Here is a 27,562-nt window from a genome sequence, read left to right on the forward strand (position 1 = left end):
TTCTATGCATAACAAAGTTAATGAAATAGGGACCAGGTATGAACTTACCTTGAGGTAGTGTGAAAGTTGGTAGAGTTCTTGAGATGGAACATTGTTGTTGCCTTGTATTGATTGGCCGGAGAAACCTGCTGGCACTGACAGGCTTGAATCACTGCAAAGAAATTGGAAAAATGTATAGCTTTATTATCATCACATCATCATCATCATCATCTTAACCAACATCATTAACATCATAATCATAATTATACTCATAATTATCTTATCATTATCATTATTAGTCAATATCACTATCATTCACCACTTTCAAGAAGAAAAAAACAAACAAACAAATTAAACAAATTTTTCATGGGCCAATAACATGCAATTTTTGTAGCAGTCCACCTAAAAATGATCAGTACCCCCCCCCCCCCCCCCCCCCCCCGGTAGCTGAACGGTCGGGGAAGAGATGAAATGAAAAGAATGTAGACTCATGTAGATCATGGGTACTAATGATGCAAGAAACCGCCACGGATGTATTTGAATGATTTATTGAACCACCGGTACTTTATTTTTCTTTCAATTCAATCCTGCTCAATGAAGCATCATGTGAACAAACATTGATGGAAAATAGTTATATGTTGTGACAAAATTTATTTGATACCGATACATACAAGTAGTTCATTATCACGATAATTTCAAAATCGGTTACGTGTAGAAATTAGAGCCTCTCAGTTTCTTGCATCAATAAATTTACAAAACATATTCAAAAGTTTTAGGTTATCAATACTCAGATTCAGTTTTCTTCACAACATATTTTGTTGACAGTCAAGACTACTGATGTTCCCCTAAAAAATGATCAGTTTGCCAATGATTTAAAAACAGCTATACAAAAAACAGGATACAACATCAATAATATATGATACAGCCTTGTACATAATCCACTAGGTTGGTGCCAAATTTAATGAACCAACCATCGAAATTAACGAGAAAATTTAGAAACACTGACTGTTCCTCTCTGATACATAGGTCTACTGTACACCATTTTGTTACTTATAAAGCCAACTGTGGCTTGTATACATTTACATGTTTGTATATTGTACAGTATAGGCTTACACATACTGAATTTTCCCAACTAAAATGTACCTTCACATTGACCTCACTTTAAACTTTGTACACATGGCACTTTGTTTTAATTTTTAGGACAAACTCAAACTTCTTGGTAGACAAGTATCAACACATGCTCTCCTTCCTAATCCTATACAAAAAAACACAATATGCATGCTGAATACGGTGACACGACTGTTGACCCCACGACATTTGCTCCGACCTTGATATCTCATAAGGCAAAGGGTTAGAGTTAGAATTATAATATAATGTGGAAGCGCCGTGGTGTAGCGGTTCTGACTCTCGCCTTGTAATCAGAGGGTCGTGTGTTCGAATCCCACCATGGCCTAGCGTCCTTTGGCAAGGCGTTAATCCACACTTTGCCACTCTCGACCCAGGTGTTAAATGGGTACCCGGTAGAATGTGAAAGCCTATATGTAGTATGCCTCGCAATTGAGTCTTGGAACTCTTGTTGGAATGCTCCCCAGGGAGTGGAGAAGGTGCATACATTGTATGCGGGCATGCAAGGATCCGATGACCGGGGTAATAATATGTCTGTAAAGCGCTTAGAGACGTCGTTCCGATGTATTATTATAAGCGCTATATAAATGCGGAATATTATTATTATAAATATAATAGAGTTTTTAGTTCAGAATAATGTAAAAAACAAGGATTAGGGTTTAATTAGTTTCGGAGGTCAGGTTTTATGTTTGACTTAATGTGCATATTTTCCATCGGAGCAATTGTCGCCGGAGCAAATTTCATGGAACCGTTGAATACATGTACATGTACTGTAGGCCATACATGTAGCAACATTCCATGGGAGAGGGGAACTCAGTAGGGCCTATAGTACATGTACGTGGTGGACACATAGAAGAGGTCAGTCAGAATGCTTGTCATCTCACAAAATCAGAGCATCATTCATTAACCTCATAAAGGAATTATATAACAAAATGTAAAATCACGCGTATCAAAGTGAGCATGTTTCAGGCCTATTGTTAAATTACAGGCCAATAAGAAAAAATATGCTCGAGTATGATGAGGGTGTGAGTTTGAGCATACTAAAAAGTTAATGTCCAGTTTAATACTACAATAACTAAAGAGTGCAATCTACTATCAGAAGAAGGTCTCTACTGTTTAAAGGACAAGTCTACCCCAACAAAAACTTTATTTGAATAAAAAGAGAAAAATTCAACAAGCATAACACTGAAAATTTCATCAAAATCGGATGTAAAATAAGAAAGTTATGGCATTTTAAAGTTTCGCTTATTTTCAAAAAAATTATATGAACGAGCCAGTTACATCCAAATGACAGAGTTGATGACATCACTCACTCACTATTTCTTTTGTATTTTATTATATGAAATATGAAATATTGTTATTTTCTCGTCATTGTCATGTGAAATGAAGTTTCATTCCTCCCTGAACACGTGGAATTCTATTATTTTAACATTTTGTGCTTCTGGCAAGGAGGTCCCAATCGTCAAATTCGTAAATATTGAAATATTGTATAATTCAAACAATAAAAAACAAAAGAAATAGTGAGTGAGTGACATCATCGACTCTCTCATTTGGATGTAACTGGCTCGTTTATACATGTATATTTTGTTAGAAATAAGCGAAACTTTGAAATGTCATAACTTTCTTATTTTACATCTGATTTTGATGAAATTTTCAGCATTGTGCTTGTCTGATATTTCTCTATTGATTCAAATCAACATTTTCTGAGGTGGACTTGACCTTTAAGGTCTACATGTAGTCAGTGTATCATGTGTATACATGTACGTGTTCCTGCTCCAATATCCTGGTTCTACATGTATATACATGTATGTACAGTATAGAACACAGGTACAGTTCATTTTCTGAATGTGGGTTTGTTCACATACGACACGCTCCACATGGAAACGTAAGCTTGTTCGTGGGTACCCAAAGTGGTTTACATGCGAGTACATACATGTACATGTACATGCAGGCCTATCATGTATCGGTAAACAGTGACACGACTTTTGCTCCAATGAAAATTGCTCTGGGCTTTGTTTCATCAAAGATATACATGTACACTGTAAGGTTTATAGGGTTTTATCGTTGCAATAGGGTTTTATCGTATTAAGTTCGATATGACAATGTAGGTTAAAGGGAAAGTTCACCCTGATTGGCCTGAAGAAAACTTTGTTGTAAAAATAGCAGAAAAAATAGCAAAAAATATTGGTGAAGGTTTGAGGAAAATCCGTTAAAGAGTAAGAAAGTTATTAGAGTTCAAAATTTGGGATTTGTGACGTCATAAACGAGCAGCTGCCCCATGTGTTATGTAATATAAAATGTATGAATTTCAAATTTTGTATGGTTCCTGATGACTTAATTTTGTTTTCTTTTCATGATCGGATGTGAAATGATTTGTCTATTGATATACAAAAGTTACAGTGAAAACCATTTTCAATTTTCTGAGAAAATGACATTTCATTGATTTTTTACCATTCGCTATGTAGAAATGCTGCTCGCATATGACGTCACAAATCAAATAATTGAAATTCTAATAACTTTTTAATTATTGGATGAATTTTTCTCAAACCTTCGGCAATATTTTTTATTATTTTTTTGCTATTTTTACAATAAACTTTTTGTCAGGATGAACTTCCCCTTTAAGGATAGGGTAAAGTGTTAATTCCAGTGTTGAAGTTGGTAATTCCATTAGTGTGTGGAAATTACAGCAGAGCAATTGTCACCGGAGCAAATGTAATGGAACTGATGTTAACAGCCCCCTGTTTTAAAGAGAAATGCCAGTAGTTGCAATAAACACTTTTTTCATGAGAAAGTCTGTAAAACCAGGCTTAATTGTCAGTATATCATCGAGGGTCTAGATCTGGTACAGTTACATAAACTGAACTTTGTGAAATCTTGAAATCTACGCCGAAAAAATATTCACACTGAAGATCACCAACACAGATAGGCACACGTGGGACAGTGTATTATTATTGCTGGAATAAAGACCCGACGGAAGTGACCAAATCCGCGCTTATTTTGCTTATTTCTCAGCAATTACACAATTTCTTCCAGAATCCTTTGGCACATATTTTTTATTCATACAAACAGACACTTGGGTGGTCATTATAATAGGTTCTGTAAAAAGTCATTTTAAGATCGTTACCAAAACTGGAATTTACCTTTAAACCTACATCTTGTAATGGCCTAAGAGGCCTGTCATATTTGCTGGTACAACCATAATTTTTCCATAGTAAACACACATCAGTTATAATCATTCAATATTTTGGTTGACCTCTAAATGCAACAGAGTGATACTAACAGTAACATTGTGTTTTGGAACAAACATCAATGATTCTGTCAAACCTTCCCCACATTTTTGTCAATTTTTTTTGTGCCAATCACAAAATACAAAATAAAAAAGTACACTACCAGTAAATAAAATCTACTAGTAGGCCTACATGTATGGGGAATTTTACCATTAATCGTGTATGAGCATGTGGTGTCCACCTTGTTTATAACAGGAATATGTTTGTACATGTATCTCCATAGTGGGATGCAGGCCAACACATGTACATACAATGATTGTAAGACTGCCAAAGCACTGTTCAGTGATCGATCATCATACATTCATACATCAAAAATGCATTTGCCTCAGTATGAGCAAGGATATATCTCCTTGGTATGCGTTCACACCTTATACTCTCATGTGAAGCAAGATTGACTGCCCTTTGTGATGACTACATGTACATACCTATGATATGATAAGCGTAACCTACAAGTACTTTGCAGACTCAATCATTTCTTAGTTTTGAAAAGGTGGTTAAAAATTATCCCTTGTGATTCAACAAGGCAGACTGCTCAATCTACATGCACAATGTTTGATTCATACATCTACCCGATGGCATGTCCAACAACTTCTCCTGACACTGCCAGACTGGATGATTGTAAGGCTCTGATCAAGTCTTGAAATTGTATGATGCTAATTGTCAAATTGGAGTCTGTGCCTCTGAGACTAGTCATGTTGAGGTGACAGTCTGTCTGACTGACACTGTGTTCAGTGTTGCATTACAAGGAAGCAAGACACCTCATATTGAATTCCTACTTTGCAGCTCGTATGGCTCGAGTCAACAAGTAGGTTCAGCATTTCACAAACCATGAGAGACATGCAACATTCTAAACATGCATACACCTACATGCACACCTACATCTCCATGCACCTCATGTAACTCGCAAATTAAGACAAACAACAATTTCTGGAATGTGACTGAATGATTACTGAAAAAGTTTCAGATCTTAACAATGTGCAACAATAACAATTCAGTCTCGACTCTCGATCTCTCTCATTTGAAAATGGAAACGGGAAGTAATTCTGCACCAAGCAGCAATTTACACAAGGAATGGTATGACGTCATCTTCTATTTTTAGACATCAAGATCAAAGTGTAAATTTATTGTATGCAATGTAGCAATCTGACTTTATCTCAGGACTGTAATAAATGAAGGCATAGACGAGTACATGAACATTTAGCTACTGATAAAAAAATAGGCACTATATGTGTATGTCTACTTGTTATCACTCAAGCTAATAATTAATTTAAAATTCACAAGACCTGCATTCTTGCACTTACAGATTGTACTGTACATCTATGCAAAAATTCTTATTATATTGCTGATTTCAACAATTAATAACTTGCAAAGAAATTAACACAGTTTTACAAGAATATAGTGCAAATCAACATTATTTTTTTACAACTTAAAATTCAAGCCTCTTCCATTTCTCCTTAATATTAATTGCACATTTATGGGTTATTATTTGGATTAGATTTTATGTGCGGAAAACATTTCATTCGGTCATAATCCAAAATATGTTAATCAACCTCTGAATTTAGTTTTATCTTTCATACTTCACCATGTTGTCTAGTAATACCTCAACAGATTCTTAATTTGTAGACTTACCTGAGTCACAGTAAAAACAAATAATAAACATAGTTCTGCCCATTTCAGGAAGTCACCTGGGCCCCGTCTTACAAAGAGTTACGATTGATTCGATCAATCTCAAGTATATAGAAATCCATCAATGTCATATTTGTTCTTCAGGAAATTCGCTTAATGTCCTTTGAAAACAAAGAGAAGCATACTGAATTAACAAGACATTGAATGTATGAATATACATCATTTCTAGAATATATTTTGTACAAAGATTTCTTTAAGATGTTGACATTGCTGGCTTTCCATAGTTGTGATCGATCGGATCAATCGCAACTCTTTGTCGGACAGGCCCCTGAACTTTCAAAAGACAAAAGTTTTGTACTTTAATGAAATTCAAAAGTGAATACATGCTGATAGTTTTAATACCTTCTTGTTGCTTCTGTGCCATCTTGGTGGAATAGTGATAGTTGAGCTACAATACATCCATGAGTCACTGAAAATATCAAATGAAAATAAAAATTTAATTATATGAGAAACTCATTATTTTTCTTACAAGTTCAATGGTTGGATATCAGAAGGCTACAATGTACAGATACAAATGATTAAATTCTCAGCTAATCCAAACTTGGGAAGTGCTTTTATCAAGAAATATTATACCCAAACATTTTCATTTCGATAGGGCACCTAATCAAAATAAATTTTCATGAAAATGTGACATCGAAATTTTACCCAACAAAAGTAAATGAATTTTCATTTCATATCCTCAGGCATGAAATTCCCCTCTGAAAAATAGCCAAGGGTTGCTACATGTAACTAATACCCCTTACATATTGCGCTTTTCACCGGCGAAGTTCGCCAGCAAAGGGGAAAGTGTCCAGTATGAAAGGTACACAGGAGAACTTCACCGGTGAAGTTCACCGGTGAAACAGCCAGTACGAAAGCAAACCGGTGAACTTCTCCTCGTTTAATGACGTCAGAGGTCATTTTTTTTCTCTCCCAAAGTCCCCTGTACCGAGATTCCGCGCGCGATAAGTTGCAAGCTCAGCTGAATGCTATGGCCAAGTAGATACCCTCGAACATAATTTTTTTTTACTAACAATATTTATTTAAAAGCACTTTTTACATGTATAAAATGCGCTAAAATATAAAAACAAGGTGGTATTGTTTGTTTTTCTCGTAATACTTCCAAAATATATTGTAATTAATTTTTTTGATACCTTTTTGTAAAAGGTAAGAAGTAATGTTTACAATTTTCTTTCGTTTTGATCTGCAGTCGCCCGTTGACTTTCGTCGGGGAAGAAATGTCAGTGCGAAAAAGGTACATTTTTTTCTTTGCCGGTGAAGTGAGGAATGCAAGGCGGAGAAGTTCGCCGGTGAAAAATGAAAAGGGCAATATGAAAGGGGTGTATTAAGTCACCGCCGAAGTCCAGGGCGCCCCGGTACGGTTACAAGCTCTTGCATAGTAAAGAAATCCAAAGTGATTTTTCAAGTTGAGTCTGCATGATAGTTTTATCATTTGACTTAAAAAAGCATTAAAAAACAGCATAAGAATGTTCTTGGGCAAAGGATTTCACATACAAACAAATGAATAAAAAATATTAATCAGAATTCTTTTAATCAGGAGAATGTCATGCCTGTGTCCTCCACATCAAAACTGTTTTAGGGCATTCATAAATTGGAATATATACACGTAAGCACTTTTAGGGGATTTACCAAACATAAATAGACTTTGGCACTAATTATTTTTAGCTTCCCCACCTAGAGTCTGGGACAGCATTATGTACATATATGTATGTAGTCAAAATCAACAGTGCAATGCAGCGGACATTGCGCACAAACATGCAAACATCTGAACTGTTCATTTGAGCTAAACCACATTCAAATCCATTCTCTGCTTTCATTGAAATTCTGCAACTGCTTCTTGATGTAGCAATACAGAGTTGACAGACTTCATGACCAAATTTGAGATCAATTTCCTGCAATATATATTAGGATTACAATATTGGACCCTGGTCCTGGGCTGATATTAATTTGAACTAGGAAAAACTAGCAATTTAATTATCACAGCATCAACAAGGAAGCACACACACAAAAAAATACAGTATCCTAATTTTGTTTGATCTACTACTATGCAAACATAAATGAATGATTTTATTCATGTTCCCGTACTCAAATTTAAAATATTTATAACATTTTGAGTATTTTAACTGAGCTATGGCCTGTTGCAGAAAGAGATTGTGTTTAAAACGCAAGTCAAAATATCAAGCGCAAGTCCCGAATACGGCTTCTTAATTGGCTGAAAATCAAGTTGCGCAAGATTTTTTTAGTTGCGTTCGATCGCAACTCTTTCTGCAACGGGCCCCTGGAAGGTCCACCATGCTAATTATGTACAGTACATGTACACCCTACCCTGTCTGCAAACTTGTGCAGTTACAAGAACTGTTCACGTAAAAAGTGTGGATGTACAAAATACAAATATTGTATGCTGTGAAAATAAAAGCTATAATTAATAATGAAGCTCCTTGTATAGATGTCATCTACAATATACTTCAAAATAAACTGTAAGTAAAATTCCCCCCCCCCAAAAAAAAAAAATCCTCCACAATACATGTACATACATTTGTAAAGCCCAGGATGATTTACAATTGGTTGCATTTAATACTCAGTTTTACAAACTTTACATTGCTGTTGATAACTTGATATAGGCCTACATGTACCCATATCATACAAATGTACATGGTATTAAAGGGGAAGTTCACCCTGACAAAAAGTTTATTGTAAAAATAGCAGAAAAAATAATAAAAAATATTGCCGAAGGTTTGAGAAAAATTCATCAAATAATTAAAAAGTTATTAGAATTTCAATTATTTGATTTGTGACGTCATATGCGAGCAGCATTCCTACATAGCGAATGGTAAAAAATCAATGAAATGTCATTTTCTCAGAAAATTGAAAATGGTTTTCACTATAACTTTTGTATATCAATAGACAAATCGTTTCACACCCGATCATGAAAAGAAAACAAAATTAAGTCATCAGGAACCATACAAAATTTGAAATTCATACATTTTATATTACATAACACATGGGGCAGCTGCTCGTTTATGACGTCACAAATCCAAAATTTTGAACCCTAATAACTTTCTTACTCTTTAACGGATTTTCCTCAAACCTTCACCAATATTTTTTACTATTTTTTCTGCTATTTTTACAACAAATTTTTCTTCAGGGTGAACTTCCCCTTTGAATAAAGTGTACTTGAAAAAAAAAAAGATTCCTGGCTGTAAATTCTGCATATATCATTGAAATACAACATACAGATTGTCAAATGCATGTACATAAATTTCATAATCAAACGTCAAAATAATCCCTTTTAGAAATGCATGTGTACTTCAGATATTACAAAGATTGTATTCCTACATTCACAATGTAATAAAAATGGCACAGCTGGACTACACTACATGTGAGTCACACTATAATTCATTTCACCTGAATGGAAGGTAGGGAAGTGACTCTTTCTTCAAGAGTTCACATGTAATAATACTACAGGTGTACTTTCGGTGATACAATTTACTGACAATGATCATAGATCTAGACTGTACATATGGGGGCAGGTCTTTTCATTTATAAAGGTACATACTGTACATGGAGGCCTACATGTACACTGTATAGGTAGGCAAACATGTACACAAAGACCTACTCAAGAATGACTTTTTGTAACTTGACCTGCTTTTAATATATAAATCAATCAATCATTTTTTTTGGGGGGGGGGTGTTGCACGGTATATAACAATTTATTAACTAAATACTAAATGGAATAATATTCAAATAAATAAGATAATAAAGACATTAATAAACTGCAATACACATTTTGTATTGCTTCATAAACACCTTCAACAAGACACCACCCCCCCCCTCCCCTACAATGTTTTTATCAATTATACCACTATACATGTAGGTGGTTTCTAACCGCCTCGATCATAAGGATCCCGTTATTAATTACGAGAACTTTTTTTAAGCTAAAAAAATACCCATTAATTATTCCTGAATTCACATCGCCCCGAAACATACTGTTCGGCATAAATTCCTGAAGTTAGGAGCATGCCCAGTATGGTCTGATAGGCAGGCAAAGCGCGAGATTCAAAACCACTAGCTCAGCAGCCACCCACGGCGCCCGCGCTCAACTACACGCAGGCATAAAAGTTCCCGTAAATTTATTTCACATTGCCAAAATACCTCGACCTTGGAAAAATCCAGCAAAAGGTTCCGTAATTTTGCCAAGTACCTACGATTTAGTGGGTATATTACGCGTAATTTGCTTTCACATTGCCAATAATACCTGATATTTTCTGATCGGGTAAATTTCCCGATACCTGGAACCTGGAACTGACGAACTTCGAGGCAGTCTGAAACCACCTATTGTGCATTGATCAGCTGTTAGCCGATTCCATTGATTTAGTTGGATCAAAGCAAATCTGTCTACAAAAAACTACTAGTACACTGTATTTGATGTTCAGGGTCACACAAGCAGATTCATATTCCCAGGTCAAGATTGATTTTGTAACTTGTACTAGTGTAAAAGTGAGGACTTGCATTCCTAGCACGAGTTTCTTATGTACTACTTTCCATACTTCAAGTATATAATGTACATGACAGAGTTTATATTTACACTTTTACACGGAGCATACAAAAATGTACATACATGTAAGAAGTTTTACAAATTATCTGATTCATTTTAATTTTTAATCACATCTCCTTCATTGTAAATGTGGAGTATTTGTTGTAGCACATCAATAATGTGGTACTCATCCAGCATCCCGCAAAAAAATGAACACACACATTTTTAGCTAATTAAACTGACACCTCACTACAAGTATAGTAGACGCAGAAAACACATTTAAATTGAGGAAGTGCCTAGATTAGAAATCTGTTTAAATGCTACATACATGTAGTATGTATGTTAAAATGTGCATACATGTAAATTAGAATATACAAAATTAGTTTCAAAATTCTGTGTAGCTTTTGTTATCCCCTACCGAGTAGAAAAAGCTTTTTCTTTTTTTTTTACAATAAATTTTGCTTGAATTGGAATAATTTTATCATCAAAATTCTGTTTTTGGTAAACCTATACATGTACATTGTAGCTCTGCCAGATGGGGACATTTTTTAATCAGTGAACAAATAAAGAAGCACTTTTTTGTGAACTTTGAAGGATGTATTAAAATTTGCATATTTGAAGGTCAAGTCCACCCAGAAAAATGTTGATTTGAATAAATAGAGAAAAATCAAACTAGTATAACGCTGAATATTTCATCAAAATCGGATGTAAAATAAGAAAATTAGGGTATTTTAAGGTTTTTGCTATTTTTCACTAAATAGTGATATGTACAACTCAGTGACATGCAAATGAATCAGTCGATGATGTCCATCAATCACTATTTTTTTTTTTGTTTGAATTAAACAATATTTCATTTTTTACAGATTTGACAATGAGGACAAACTTGACTGAACCATATATTATTCAACAATGCTAATTCCACGCGTTCAGGGAGGAATTAATCATTGGTTCACTTGACAATGAGGAGAAAATTGGAATATTTCAGATTTCATAATAAAATACAAAAGAAATAGTGAGTGGATGACGTCATCAGTCTCCTCAATTGCATACCTACCACAATGTGCATATAACTGTTTTGTGAAATTAAGCGAAAATTTAAAATGTTATAACTTTTCTTATTTTACATCCGATTTTGATGAAATTTTCGGTGCTGTGCTTGTTGGATTTTTCTCTTTTTATTCAAATCAAATTTTTGTTAGGGTGAACTTGTCCCTTGATGAGTTTCAAACTTCTGTGATCTAGACAGTTCACACTATCATGATATCAAACAGGTACTGTCTATTCTCATCAATGGCAATTGTTATAACATCAACTGTATTTACGGCCACCAAGCGAAAGCCAGGGTTATAATATCCAAGTCCTTTGGAAATGCATAGAGACATAATAATCATAATGTGATATATGCTCTATACAAGAACTGTTCATTATTATTATTTTTATTATTATCACGAGTTAGACATGGTCAGGTTTTTGTTTTTTTTACAATATCACTTACCAGTTCCTCTCCTTGAGTTTTCTACAACATCTACTCCAAACTGGACAATGTCTCCAGAACAAATCTCATGGGCGGGGCTCTCCTCCGACCCCCTGCTAAGGCGATTATTATTGACAAACGTTCCATTGCTACTCTTTGTGTCTTGTAAGAAGAACTGTTGAGGGAGGAAGTAAAAGTGAGTTGGTGATAGGTTTCAAAAGTGAAAATTATAATATGACAGTACAACTGTCTATTATACATATACATGTAGGTGTAGGCTTCATTTTATGGTGCATGTTTCCCCTGCCAAATATAGATACAGTGTCGTCGTAACTCACATCTTAGACCCCCTCTCCCCTCCTCCAAGGCTGTCTCCCCCCCAACCTTAAGATCAATCCATGTACTCTTCTTTTAATTCAAACCAGAGGGTGACCAAATGATTCATTTTTTATTAGACCATTATTAGATTGTTTCACTACAAATGCATAAAAGGGGAATCCAGCCTTGGTGATAAAATGTTGGGTTGGAATGGAAAAAAGAAAATTCAGAATGGTGAAAGTTTGAAAAAAAATTGGATAAGCAATAGAAAGTTTTACAGATGTTTTAAAATTGAGATCCCTAAGACTATGTACATGTAGATTTCAAATTGGAAACTTGGTAAAATGTGACAAGGAAAAGGAACAACTTTCCCATAAGCCCTAATTATCAGGGATTTGTGGTTTTCTCCCAAGTACCTATTCCCCTGGGGCAGTAATCTAAATATAACCCAGTAGTGTATATTGTTTTATGTCATCATGAAAAAAAAATTATATATGATTTGAAGTAAAACTTTTGAAGAAAATGATATTTTAGCCATTTTACATATTGGAGAACATGGAAGAGTAGTCCTTGCCTTACATCACTATGACATTACATATGCAGCCAGAAGTATCAGTGATAACCAATATTTACAACTTTTATAAATTCATAACTTTCTTATACCGATTTTGATCAAACTTTCACCAATCAACTTGTCTGAACAGTCTGATTATTCTTTGTCCTTTTAGAAACAAGTTTTTGTAGTGTTTGCACTTTACTGGACATTAGATAAACATAATCTTTTATAGAAACACATGAAGTGGAATATGGTTGAATGGCAGATAAAAAAAACATGGGTGGATTAATCACCCACAAACATATACATGTACTGGTTTACTTTACAAGTGCATCTGGTCATTAATCACCTTCACGGGTCATTAACAAACAATTATGTGACAGGATCTTGCACTACAACCCTTTCACATCCTTGTACAATGCATATTTCTTTGAGAATAAGATGTAGACAAGCCAACACATGTACTTTGTAAGATGATATGTACACCTACAAAAAACAAAAAAATTCCATTGGACGAATGTCGATGAAAACAAGAACCAATGTACAACCAGAGTGTATACATGTACATGTAGTCTTCCACATCAGACATATTGCCGATGTTTTGTGTAAAAGCGTATTATTTAGACTTGTAAGGCAATAACAACAAGGCAAAAGCAATTTCGTGTCTCGCCCACTTATGAAAATAACCAGAAATATCGTGATTTGCGAGGGCACGCAAGAGAATTATTTCGAAACTTCATTGTGAAATGACAATAAAAAACCTTTCACGTAAACTTTAATGTTGACCTGAAAATGACCTTTCACCTTACCATGTGACCTCCGAATGCAGCATAACATGCAGGTCACCTAAGTACATCTACCATCAAAGTTTTGTTTAAAAGTAACTTACTTTTGCGGAGTTAGGTGTCATAAGAGAGTCTTGCATGTAAACGTTGATGTTGACCTCAAAATGACCTTTGACCTTATCATGTGACCTCCGACTGCAACATAACATGCAGGTCCCCCAAGTCCATCTACCATCCAAGTTTGGTTGAAAAGCGACTTACTGTTGCGGAGTTAGGTGTCATAAGAGCGTCTTGCATGTAAACTTTAACGTTGACCTGAAAATGACCTTTGACCTTATCATATGACCTCCGACTAAGCCTGAGTCATATCGATTATTTTGAAAACCGGTGTTCGACAGCTCTAAATCGATCGAACATCGATGCATCGAATATTGAAGGCGGGGAAAATTTAGTCTTGTTTTTGCGTCGATGCGATGCGCTTTGCATATTGCACTACGCACTGACGATATGCGCTGGCGTTGGCCGGGGTGAGCGTTGCACAAGCAGATGACAGAGCAAAGTTCGTTTGTATTTTCCATGATCACAAAACACACAAAAAAGGCCGGAGACCAAAGCAGAATTCTTCCCAAAATATCTTCAACAATGATATTTGCAGATGACAACATAAAGTTAAAATGAAACAATAATAAAGACATGAATCACGCAGAGTCGATCCGAATGATTTTCGGTCGACTAGCATTCGCAGTCCATTCACCAGCCCCGTCCGCAGCTCCGTACACTCACTCTCCGAAACGACAGGCGTGCTTGACGTCAGCGCCAGCAAACAATTGCAATCAACGGAGAGCGCTGTAACTTGCCTGAGATTGTGTAGTTGGATCCAAAATGAGCTCCAAATAAATTTATGGGAATAAATACGTAATTTTCTCTGGATGGTCATTTGAATTGCTATTCAATGCTGATATAACGATTGTGAGGAAAGATTGTGGAATATGAGTTATGACGATGTTCGAGAATTAATCCTGATGACAATCCAGTTTTTTAGACGCAATTGAGCATGCGATCAAAATAAATACGAATGTTTCGAATCGAGCCCTAAATTCATCTAAATTATTACGATTTAACAAGATTTTATGGTCATACTAAGAATATTGACGATGTCAGCAAAGTATGTTATGTTCATATGGAAGAAATAATACTGGGATTATTTCTATTGTTATTCCATCTCTGGACGTCTCCTCCAAGCTCCGAGAAAATAAGCACAATGCGCATGCGTGTTTGATGACGTATGACATATTTTCCCATTCATGAAATCAGAGCCAAAGTTGGGCACAAACTAGCTTCAAATTGATGGGAAAAAATATCAAACGCAATTTACTCTGTTTTGTCATGCAAAATGTTATTATATGGTGATATTACGAACTTGAACAGAGTTTTTGCATGTAGACAATGTTCGAGAATCAATCCTGACGTGATGATTATTTTTTTTAGACAAGTGCACTAGCTCGACTCAAGAAGTCAAGTCGATCGTCATGAGATGTCCGCCATTGAAAATTGAAACGAAATACAAACGTTTCACATCAAGCTCTAAATTCATATTAATGATTATCATATGCAAATTATGGTTAAAATATTACGATTAAATAATGTTCTATGGTCATGATTTTAATATTGTTCATGAAAGCAAGATTTATTTTACGTTGATCGCGTCAATTTCCGGCCATTTTCTGGTTTGATTAAAGAACAGTACTGCGCATGCACGATCGATGGCCATGACTTCCATTCATGAATTCATCGTGCATAAATTACCTCGGCACGAGCAGACGAGTAAGACTCGAACTATGATCGAAATAAACTTCAAATTAATGGTGAATAGCATCATAATTACTCATTCGGTTTCATTTTGGGGGCAATAGAATCAAGTAAGTAGTAGTAAAGTTGGACATTACTGATATTTTGATGACTGATTGTGTAAACCAAACGAATCGGCCGGCCGACGTATTTTTTTTTTTTTTTTTTTTTCGATGCACCGATTTTGCAAAATCTGCACCGGTGTTCGATGACATCGATCGAACACCGATTTTAAAATCGATTCGACTCAGGCTTAACTGCAGCATAACATGCAGGTTCCCTAGGTCCATCTACTATCCAAGTTTGGTTGAAAAGCGACTTACGGTTGTGTAGTTCGGTGTCATTAGAGAGTCTTGCATGTAAACTTTAACGTTGACTTGAAAATGACCTTTGACCTTACCATATGACCTCAGATTGCAGCATAACATGCAGGTCCCCCAAGTCCATCTACCATCCAAGTTTGGTTGAAAAGCGACTCACAGTTGCAGAGTTAGGTGTCATAAGAGTCTTTCATGTAAACTTTAACGTTGACCTGAAAATGACCTTTGACCTTACCATGTGACCTCCGACTGCAGCATATGATGCAGGTCCCCAAGTCCATCTACCATCCAAGTTTGGTTGAAGAGCGACTTACGGTTGTGGAGTTATGTGTCATTACAGGTTTGTGGCAGACGGACGACGGACGGACATAATTGGATCCCTAAGTCTCGCCTTCACCTCTGGTGGGCGAGACAAAAACTGTAGCCTCTACCTAGATTATAGGCTAGATGTTACCATGTTCAATATTAAATCAGTTGAGCCATTCATGATGAGCCCGTCATACAGAAGTAAAATGTAGCTAGCCAATTCTGAATTTTAGAGCAAGAACTGTTAGCATGACATCTACCTACATGTATATGGTAACATTGTGCCTTCTGCAGATGGTATACACATGAACAGTTTGCATTGAAGTTGTAACATCTTTTGAACTACAATATTTCACATCAAGATACACGTAGTATACAGTACTCATTACTGCTATGCAAGCTCATAATTTTTTTTAGAAAATAATGCATACAAATTTAAATACAATATGTTATTAAAAAAAATCAAAAAATAATATTTATTTGACATGCTACTTTACTGCATTGCCTCGATGTATTTGAAAGCAACTTTTAGACTCACCTTTAAAAGATCAAAGTCGTACCAGATGAGCGCATGGTTCCGGGACAACACTTTGCAATCAAATATCCCATTGTCCAAGGCCGGGCGGGCCTTTGCGACCGAACGGCCGATCTTGACAGGCTCGGTCAGTCTAATGTGCCGCTCATCAAAGTGATGAGAGCTCGGATGACATTTGAAAACTGCTTTAGCTGTCATGGTGACCATTGGTCACAGATGATGTCCTGGAGACAGCGAAGGAACAACCTGGGTTCTTTTCCTACCGTCTTGAAGAGGACTGCTGCTCTCTGTCCAGGAATATTGAGTTACAGATGGGAAGATATAGATAGTCTCTGTAGAATGGCATGCTTCTCGGCAGATAAAGCTCCCTCAAATGTTGTTATCTTTCCATAATGACCATCCTATAGAAAATAAGGTGTCGAATCAGATGTCTGGAAAATCTTTGGTTGCTATCGCCTTCCTAAGTCTAATGGCGAGATGGCTTAAATCAATTTTCTTGAGTTTATTTCCATTGATGTGATGAGACTTTGGAGATTATACCTGTTTAAAACAGCAAGAGCACAGAAACAATTTCAGTAAAAATCAACATCACTTTCAAAGTTCATTCTATTCGAGCTGGTCTTAATTCTAAGACGATAAAATAGGTATGTATTTATAGTACTTAAAGTGGAAGCGACATAGTCTATTGGTTCTATTTTTGCCTTGCAATCAGAGGGTCTTGATTTCAAATCCTGGCATCTATTTTCTTCAGCAAGATATTTAGTCACATCATGCGGCACTTGGCCCAGGTGACATAAGTGGGTACCAACAGGCAGGAACAGATTCCTCAAAAAAGCTGCAACGGAATCGGTAGCTTTAGGTTAATACTAAAAGGGGTGCCTTGAACACTGAACAAGGTGCAAATTTGCGTGATATTAATACTCTAATATGGTTACAATATGAGGCAGTACTGTTTGACCCATGATACACTTGACTTTACACTCTAAGCCATAACAACAAAAATGGTCCAGTAAATCCATTGTTATGGCTTGGTCATTCTATTGTTTTGGCCCTGAGTGTAGAGTTAGAGTGTAGTTACTGTCAAAGATTGCTGAATGCCACTGTAACTAATCAGTCAGCATGAAACTGTAAGATTAATGAATAACTTTTCCTAGATTTTGGGTGCACATAAATCCTTATAAACAAAGACGATCCTAGAAAGCAAGGATGATCTTCACTTTCAGAATGGTGGTCCACTTGCAGTGTATGATGGGACATTCTGCTTCCATCTTATATTTCATCAAATCTTGAACTGTATCGCCAAATTTTGAGACCGCAATTCGACAGCCCCACCCTTCATTAAACATAACGCATCCTAAAGTCCGTGCATACAAGAGCCACTGGATTGTGTAGCACCATACGCAATATGCAACCCGGAAGATGCAGCGTCCATTCGCTTCCGCATTACGCTCTGACCCCGTTGAATGAAGGCTACCCCTGAGCAGGCTTGGTCGGGTAAGTGCAGTGTTAGTTTCGGGTAAATTCCTGAAGCTAGCCAGCAATTTTTTTCTATGGTATCTTTCACAGAGCCAAGCTACCAAGCTACCAAGAAATTATACAAGTGATCGAGATCCATAAAAGCTAAGATACTTGCTTAAGTAGTATTAGAAAGACAAAATGCCACTTAAGCCCTGTGCGGGGTTGAAGTTTGGAAGTTTGGATCTACACAACTTCTATGGCTTGATTTTTCTGTGCACGGCAGCATGAACCCTTGAGTGGTACAATCCTAAATTTGTGAGATTGTTTGCGAAATGTGAGAACAAATCCACAGATTTCTTCATGTTTAATACATTTTTGTGACCCACTTCTTAAATCTGAGCTAAGCTGCCGCATGCTCTGGAAATATGGCGCAAATTCCACATTTTAATAGCAACATTTGCTTTTATAAATTATACAGGGGATTTCTAAATTGTTCATTGAATGAGTGAGTGTGGGCGCAAAATATGGCGATACATTTCAAGATTTTATGAATTATTGAGATAAAAGGTGAAAATAAACACTGCAATAAAGAATAGGCAAAAATAGATTTATCAGCCGACTAACATTAGACTAAGTTCTAACTTACTAGAAATAGATGAAAGTATTTCAACAAACAATCAAACTTCATTTTCATTTTGTGAAAAGACTAACGTTAGAACCAAAAAGTTGAAATAAAAAAAGCATTGCATGAAATTAAACACTTAACATCATGAACATGTCAAATTCTGGGTAGGTTACTAATCTAGTCGAATTTCAGCTGTCTATGTTTGGTTCCCACATGCTAAATGACCCCCCTACCCTCCTTGTCAAGGCTACATTTCATCGTTATAATATAAATGCAGTGGCTCAGCCAGGCCAGACTGGGCCGTGCCGTGGGACTCGCACTCAATTTGCAAGAGCGATCATGTTGTCGAGAGCTCAGTGTGAACTCACAAATTCAAGCCATTAATTTCAGACAAAATTATGTATGTTCAATGATGCAATCAGTGCAATCTTAAGTAATTCATAGCATTTCCATAAACCTTACAAATCAAAATGCTCACCTGAGAACAAGCCGACGGCATTGCCTTTATTTAGTTCCTGGCAGCAGTTCCAATGGAAAGTAAACAGTCGCCATTAATTTCTTGAGATATCAGTTCCTGTAATGTTTCTAACAATAGATGGCGCTATACACTTTGAAAAATTAAAAAATATACATGTGGGTAATTTTTTCACATATAATTCTGGGTTTGGGTCTCATCTGTCCAATGAAAGTAAAAGTTTTGACAGAATGTTACACTTGAGTGAGCACTGTCCATTTTTGTAAAGCTCGCAGAAATCTGTTTGCGCAGAAATGCTCGTTTTCACGCTGTGTCAAGGGAATAAGGGAGAAATCAAACTTACCCTGCGACACATTTTTCATACATTTCCCATGCACTTTTAGTCTATTGAAATAAAATCCGGCCATTCAAGCATTTGCCATCCAAATATTGACATAACAATACTTAAGGGGTATCTTCACAGGGCTTGAAACTAGTTCGCGACTAGTTCGCGACTACAAATTTTGCTAGTTGCAGAGACGTCTCCGCGACATCTCTGAGGCGTCTCATCAAATTACAGAGTCTCCGAGGAGTCGCAAGAAGATTAAACATGTTTAATATTTTTGGAGACTGTTTCTAGTCTCCGCGACGTCTCCGAGAAGTCTCCATCAGTTGCTGCGACGTCTCGGAGACTAATGATATCCGCGACTGCTGAGACGTCGCCGCGATGTCTCCGCGATGTCTCAGAGACGTCTCAGAGACATCGCGAAGACCTGCTGGAGACCAAAAAAATATATAATACATTGCGGAGACGTCTCCGCGACACTTCTTCACACTGTTTGACCCACTTCAGAAACCACGTGACTGAACGCGTGCTGATATCCCTCCTCCTGCTCCAAGTCAGGTGTATCTTTCAAACGTTCCATCGAGACGTATCCTTGTGCCATTTTTGTCTCCGAGACGTCTCCGCGACTGCAGCGACTGATAAAGGCCCTATCTCACCAACGGAGACGTCGCCGCGACAGTCTCCAACTTATCAGTCGCTGCAGTCGCGGAGACGTCTCGGAGACGAAAATGGCTTGCGCTCTCACCAAGGAGACGTCTCCATGGAACGTTTATTGAAAGATCATACACCTGACTTGGAGCAGGAGGAGGGATATCAGCACGCGTTCAGTCACGTGGTTTCTGAAGTGGGTCAAACAGTGTGAAGAAGTGTCGCGGAGACGTCTCCGCAATGTATTATATTTTTTTTTGGTCTCCAGCAGGTCTTCGCGATGTCTCTGAGACATCGCGGAGACATCGCGGCGACGTCTCAGCAGTCGCGGATATCATTAGTCTCCGAGACGTCGCAGCAACTGATGGAGACTTCTCGGAGACGTCGCGGAGACTAGAAACAGTCTCCAAAAATATTAAACATGTTTAATCTTCTTGCGACTCCTCGGAGACTCTGTAATTTTCATGAGACGTCTCAGAGATGTCGCGGAGACGTCTCTGCAACTAGCAAAATTTGTAGTCGCGAACTAGTCGCGAACTAGTTTCAAGCCCAGTGATATACCACCTTTAGTTGGAGACTGTCGCGGCGACGTCTCCGTTGGTGAGATAGGGCCTTTAGTAAGCTTGTCGGTCAAGCTTACTAAATGTTGTAATGTCAATATTTGGGTGCCTATAAAATGATGGGAATGTCTGTTATAATCTTTTGTTCAGATTCATTTGTGTCCTCAGATCCAGCTGGTAAAAAGGGGTAAAGGTCAAGCCTTGACCTTTACCCTTTTTTGCCAGCCTGATCTGAGGACACAAATTGACCTTTACCCTTTTTTGTCAGCTGGATCTGAGGTTACAAATGAATCTGAACAAAAGGTTATAACAGACATCCCCATCATTTTTTTTATCACTTCATTTTTCATTTAATACGTGTTTCTCCACACTTTTTCCAAGCTTGACAATGATTAACAGAATGAAAATCAAGCCTAAGCCATTTCATGTAAATCACAGTTTAGTGTAAAGCAAATCATCGTCAAGATGGCATCGGTGTGTGGAGGAATGGGATGGGGCGCAATCCCGGGGCGCAATGCACCCTTCGAAGTGTTTTGGGCAAGGAAACAAATTAAATGAAAGGTAAAATATATCTTCAAATCAATTATACTAGCTAAATTTCCACGTGTTCTTCGTGATTAAGGTCTACTTTTATTCGCATAACTATTTCAAGTGTTCTGCGCAAATCATTTTTCACTAACTTATTAAAAGCAAGTGGTGCTCACTCAAGCGGAAATATTTTTCGACAGTTATATCGTCATTTGCTTAAATGGATCTGTACCAATGTAAAAATGTGGAAAAATCTTCAGGAGATTACTGTATAATTTTACAGGATTTTTCCTAAGTGTAAACTTGATACGCACTGTATAACAAACAGAAAGCCTCTGCCTGGGCTTTTTATTAGTAAATTTATTTTTTATTCGAATGATATCCCATTTCCACAATATTGTTATCATTCTTTTCTTCAACGTCATCTCAGACCAAATTATCATTATGACCATAATCATTATTGTCATCATCACTATCATCATCACCATCGTCATCATCGAGGCATCACCATCATCTTCATCATAATCATCATCATCGCTGTTGTTATTACCGTCGATCATTATCATCATCATCATCACCATCACCATCATCACCATCATAATCATCATCATCACATCATCATCATCATATCATCATCATCATCATCACCACCATCATCATCATATCATCATCATCATCATCACCACCATCATCATCATTATCATCATCATCATCATCACCACCATCATCATCAATATCATCATCATCGCTACTGTTATCACAATCATAATTAGTCATCATCATCATCACCATTAACCGGGTGTCGGGGGAGGCAGCGTAGCTCAGTCGGTTAGAGCATAAGGACAAGTCCACCCCAACAAAACCATGATTTGAATAAAAAGAGAAAAATTCAACAAGCATAAAGTTAAAAATTTCATCAAAATCGGATGTAAAATAAGAAAGTTATGGCATTTTAAAGTTTCGCTTCATTTCACAAAACAGTTATGCACATCTCGGTCGTTATGCAAATGAGGAACTGATGACATCACTCACTCACTATTTATTTTGTATTTTATTATATGAAATATTTTTATTTTCATTCCTCCCTGAACACGTGGAATTCCATTATTTCAACATTTTGTGCTTCAGATTAGAAGGTCCTCATCGTCAAATTTGTAAAACTTGAAATATTGTATAATTCAAACAATAAAAAAACAAAAGAAATAGTGAGTGAGTGATCATCGACTCTCTCATTTGGATGTAACTGGCTCGTTCATATAACTGTTTTGTTAAAAATAAGCGAAACTTTGAAATGTCATAACTTTCTTATTTTACATCAGAATTTGATAAAATTTTCAGCATTGTGCTTGTCTGATTTTCTCTATTGATTCAAATCAACATTTTTCTGAGGTGGACTTGACCTTTAAAATGCCTGTTCGGAAAAGATCGTAGATCTCAACGTGAAGATTTAAAGTCTCATTCATATCGAAACTTCACGTCTAAAAAAATCTGAGTTGTGTGTAAGTGTGCCTCACCACTGTCTATATCGTTCAGGTGTAAATGCAGTTGGAAAACACTCCGTCCATCGGAAAGGACGCAAATGATGGTCCCTTGAATAGGAGAGTCAAAACCCATACAAACTCTTTTTTCGGCTGGTAGTGATTTTTTTTTTTGGGGGGGGGAGGTGGGCAACCCAACCGCCCATCATGATATATTGAAGTAGTAACTGAGGAGGAAAGAGAGAAAGAGAGAGAGAGAGAAAAAAAGGATAAAAGCTAAAAAGACAGACCAGTACAAACTATGGCTCGTGTGACTCTGTGACGTCACAGATATAGCCTTGCCGTATATCAAAGTGACCAGCTGCATGGGTACATTTCTAGTGATCCCTTTTAAGTTGATATTTTAAATCTATACATAAAAAGGATCGCTTAAAATAATGAGGCAGAGATCCTTTCTGAGAGGATAAGGGATCGACTGGGGATAATCCTTTATCTTCCTTCCATATACTTCCGAGATCATCATCACCACCGTGCGGATGCCGATCGGGACGGTAGTCCATACAGGGGGGGGGGGGCGTCAAGTGTATTGCTGTACACTATGCGTGACCAAATAACACCCCCTACACGAGTTTTCTCTGTGTGCAAAATAACCCCAAAGACAACTTTTTTTTCGTGGGCTTCATTTACAAATTTTGGCCCCTAAACAAGCTGTCGCCAGAATATGACGCCTAAAAAAGTTTTTTTCCCGAACACTTTTCAGAAACGAGGAGGAAAAGCCCGGGGAAAAAGCTTGGGGAAAAAACACATACCCTTAACACGTATAGTATAACACGTAGGTATATCCTTTAACTTTAACTGAATTTGTATTGGGCCTTTTCAAGAATAACCAAAGTAAACATTTCCTTCACTTCGGACGCCGCAAATCGGATTATGATACGGTTTTTTATGATTACATTAATTTATATTCAAGATCAGACTCAAAACATATCTATTCAATGGACTGTAGTTCGATTCACTAATTCCATGTCACCCCATCTGTTTTCTTTGTTTATTATAATGTCTTGCAATGTAATTAATTTAATGTAATATTATGCAACGTAATGCGATATAATTTGTTATGCTCTTAATAATCCTTATATAATGTATTAAGTTAAGATATAAATGTTAAGCGCTTAGAAACTATTGTAATAAGCGCTATATAAAATAAATGTACATTATTATTATTATCATTATATAATTTGTGAACTTCAGAGTGATGTAAAAATGATATGCAAAATGCTTGTGGGAAAATAGGGCGAATGATATCGATTTCCACCGAATAAAATATCCAACCATTTTACGATCAGAAACCTAAATCACTGCACAGTTGGCAGTGGTATAGTTCGGCCTTGATTGTTTACAAAGGGCGGCCCCGATCAAAGGTATTACTCACCGGACAGTCAATTTCTTATTGTTTTCAGATTTGGTGATTTGCGGAATTTTTATGACAGTCTGTAATGTTGTTACATCTCAATTTGAACATTAAAAAGGGCGATTAGGTTACTTTGAAGTGGATAGCCGGCAGTGCTGCTATTTTTGGCTTGATTGTTCAATCAATGAAATACTCCATCACATGGTTGAAAATAAATAGGCTAATTTCTTCTACTGCATGTCACCCTATACTAGATAATTCAGTTTTCGTGTGAGGTTACAAAAATCCATGGTGGTTTATTGAACTTGTATGCTGTCATCACATATTTTGAAACCAACAATATTTTTAAAGCAGGAAATTAGAAGAAACTATATTTTTACATATTGAATTTCAACAATCGAAGTCGTACAAGCTCTAATAGATCCATGATATAACATAATTGGATTTTTTTTATATAGGTTCTACTGTTATTAATTTAATCTATTACAAAATCGATTTATTAATTTATAGAAAGAAAAGATATATTATTATATAGATCATAAATTTTCTTCGTCTTTTATTTTGTTTCTATTATATTCTATTTCATTTTATTTTATGTTTTCATTTAATTTCATTCGTTCTATTTCCCCTCTTTAGCATTCAGTGAATTATTTTTTTCATATGTTTGATTTTTTTTCTTTTTATTCTTCATTATACTTATTTCATGTATTTGTTTATTTATTTTCTATCGATCTGTCTATCTAATTGTATTCAATTTATTCTTTTCAATATTTTTGAAGGGGTTCGCTTTGCTTTCTATTCTCTTTTAGGGGTGTCTTCTTTTCTTTTTTTTTTTCTTTTTGTCTTTCTTTCTTCTAATTTTTTGTTGGGGGGTATAATGATGTTAAAGAAAAATGCGAATAGAGCTGGAGGTTTGGGGATGAAGACCGGGTAAACTCAATATTTTCTACACCTATATCGCAGCATCTAAAACTCTTCATGTTATGTTCATAATCATTTTACGTATTTGATTTTCGTGGAGGGGTATGCGATAAGTGCGATGCAAAGAAAACGGTTGGTAAATATAAAATAATTTCATCATATTCATAATTCTCGTAATATTTGGAATAGCAAGTGCAGATTTTCTTGATTTTATTTTCTCTAGTTGTCATTTTTAAAGCACCGAAATAAAGGTGTCCGGTAATAGGATACACTGCCATACTTACAATTTGGCAATTTGGATTTACACCGGGGTTTTACATGCATGCGTATTGTCTTTGTTCTTAAAGTAATGCCAAATAAGAAAAGTGATAACAATAATAAGTAAAAATCGGTTATCAGAGCCTCGTATCTGAAGAGAGAAAAAAAACAGTTTAAAATGTATTTTTTTATTTAATCATATACATGTACTTATAACCAGTTGTTTTCATTCTTGTATATGTTGCTTAATATTGTTTGCTGTTTACATTAAGCCATGTTATCGAATCCACATAAAACATTAAAGTAATGGTCAAACGAATTCTTGGTAATGTCATTTCGGGGAAAGAAACAAAGAAACTCTCAGACGGTAGTCACACATTTTCTTTATCCTTCCTCTCTATTCCGAAATTATATAAAAGGGATGTCCATTAAATTAAATTAGAGGGTCATTACCGGTATTAATTAATACGAACACAAATACACATGCAGGGGGCAGGAAGTAAAGATTTAATCTAGTTTTAACTAGCAATCATTCATGTTGGTCAGGGGTGGGCTTATAAATCGCGTAACGAGTCGTTTTAACAGTATATTATACATAAATAATGGGTGGGGTATCTAAAACATGTAAAAGGGGAATTTACCTCAACGAAAACATGGGCAAGAAACTATCAATCAATCTTTAGTGTAAAAAGCATGAGTGTGATGGTATTCGGAACGAATGTATAGTTATGACTGACTGAAATTTATTATATTTCTTACAAAAGAGGCTTTCGTCTTGAGTATGCGTTCTCTATTGTTTGAAAAAAAGTAATGTTTTGTTTGGACAAAATAATATAATCCATATCATGCGAATATGTTGAAGTATAGTATAGTAATTCGTCCATAATGCATAATCATATTTAAAATAGTACATAGAGCAGACATTTAAAAGGGAATAAACTCTACCTGTAAGAGTATGTCAGTCATGTCAGAATGCATTGTTTTATCAAAGGGTAGTACCAACCCATATTATTGAGGGAATCAGTCAATTTAATATGACTGGAAAAGATTTAAAAAACAAAACAATATAAAAACAGGCGTAAATAGAGAAAAAAATAAAGAGAGAGAAACAAGAAACAACAAAGAATACAAATTTCCTTACACTTTTTGAATCAATCATAGATATTGCAAATTGATGTTGTATATTTTATTGATCACTTTATTTTGAAACACGGATTTATCATCACAATCTTTTTATTCCTCATGATTTAACTGCAAATAATTTAGTTTAAATAATACATATAAATCTGTAACAAAACGATTGGACTTATTGTCATTCGCATGATTAGGCCCTAGCGAAACGATTTTCGGTAGCGTAATGTGCTGAATATTTACGGGGGCCAGACACAAAGCTGTGAGAAAGCAAAACATACAAGCCAAAATCCTGACATTTTTAATACAAACATCGTTTTTTCCCACAAATTTCGACATACTCCAATAATATTATACTGATCATCCCTTTTTCTTTTCTTTTTTCTTGATCGTAATTTTTATTTTCATTTATTATTTTTTTGGGGGGGGATATGCCCCCAAAGCCCGTGACGAAAAATGTAGCTGAAAAAAGGCGGAAGTAGATTGTTACTGATTTCGTTTTGTTAAAAATGTGAGATAATCGCATATTCCCCATTCCTTCGGCTTCCTGCAACAATTAACAGTGTGTAAGTGACGTCATTTTCGAAATTTGTTTAATTAGTTACCCAGTGCACCAACTACATTTTAACCAAAGTACCGATTTGTTTTGTTTTTTTATGTCTTGAAAACGAAGGAAGATTCTGTTTGAAGGTGTCCTGAAGAGAATTTTCAAACCTCTTTAAATATTCAGAGATTTGTTTATTAATCAAAGGAGACATAAACTTGATCTCTTTAATCAACGATCAAACAGCGTTAACTAGATTTATGGCCGGTATACCGGCAGTTTTGTACCGATATCATTTTCAGTTTTGTCTCAATAAACGTGGATCAAAGTAGCCGATAATTGGGGATTACAAGGTAATTAGAGAAGTTATCAGCAATTCGTGGGAACGGGTTGGATATATGCATTATGTGTGAATCATTCTGAATCCGAGTTGGTCAACATTTTTAT

The 27,562-nt window shown here is 36.0% G+C and overlaps 1 protein-coding gene across 3 annotated transcripts in view; it reads right to left on the reverse strand.

Annotated features, from left to right (window-relative positions):
- The window catches only part of LOC121411719 (sarcolemmal membrane-associated protein-like), a 54,054-nt gene extending 34,626 nt beyond the window's left edge, over positions 1-19,428 (reverse strand). For 2 of the 3 annotated variants that reach the window (XM_041604556.1, XM_041604554.1), the window contains exons 1-5: positions 19,315-19,428; positions 16,757-17,293; positions 12,107-12,260; positions 6,420-6,486; positions 49-151 (exon numbers count right to left, since the gene is read on the reverse strand). In XM_041604556.1, the coding sequence (XP_041460490.1) occupies positions 49-151; positions 6,420-6,486; positions 12,107-12,260; positions 16,757-16,960 (528 nt within the window). In that variant the 5' untranslated portion in view covers positions 16,961-17,293; positions 19,315-19,428. The remainder of the gene's footprint in view (positions 1-48; positions 152-6,419; positions 6,487-12,106; positions 12,261-16,756; positions 17,294-19,314) is intronic. The other variant, XM_041604555.1, reaches the window with a different exon arrangement.
- Positions 19,429-27,562: the final 8,134 nt, after the last annotated feature.

The sequence above is a fragment of the Lytechinus variegatus genome, chromosome 3, assembly GCF_018143015.1.
Source record: "Lytechinus variegatus isolate NC3 chromosome 3, Lvar_3.0, whole genome shotgun sequence".
Classification (NCBI taxonomy): Eukaryota; Metazoa; Echinodermata; class Echinoidea; order Temnopleuroida; family Toxopneustidae; genus Lytechinus; species Lytechinus variegatus.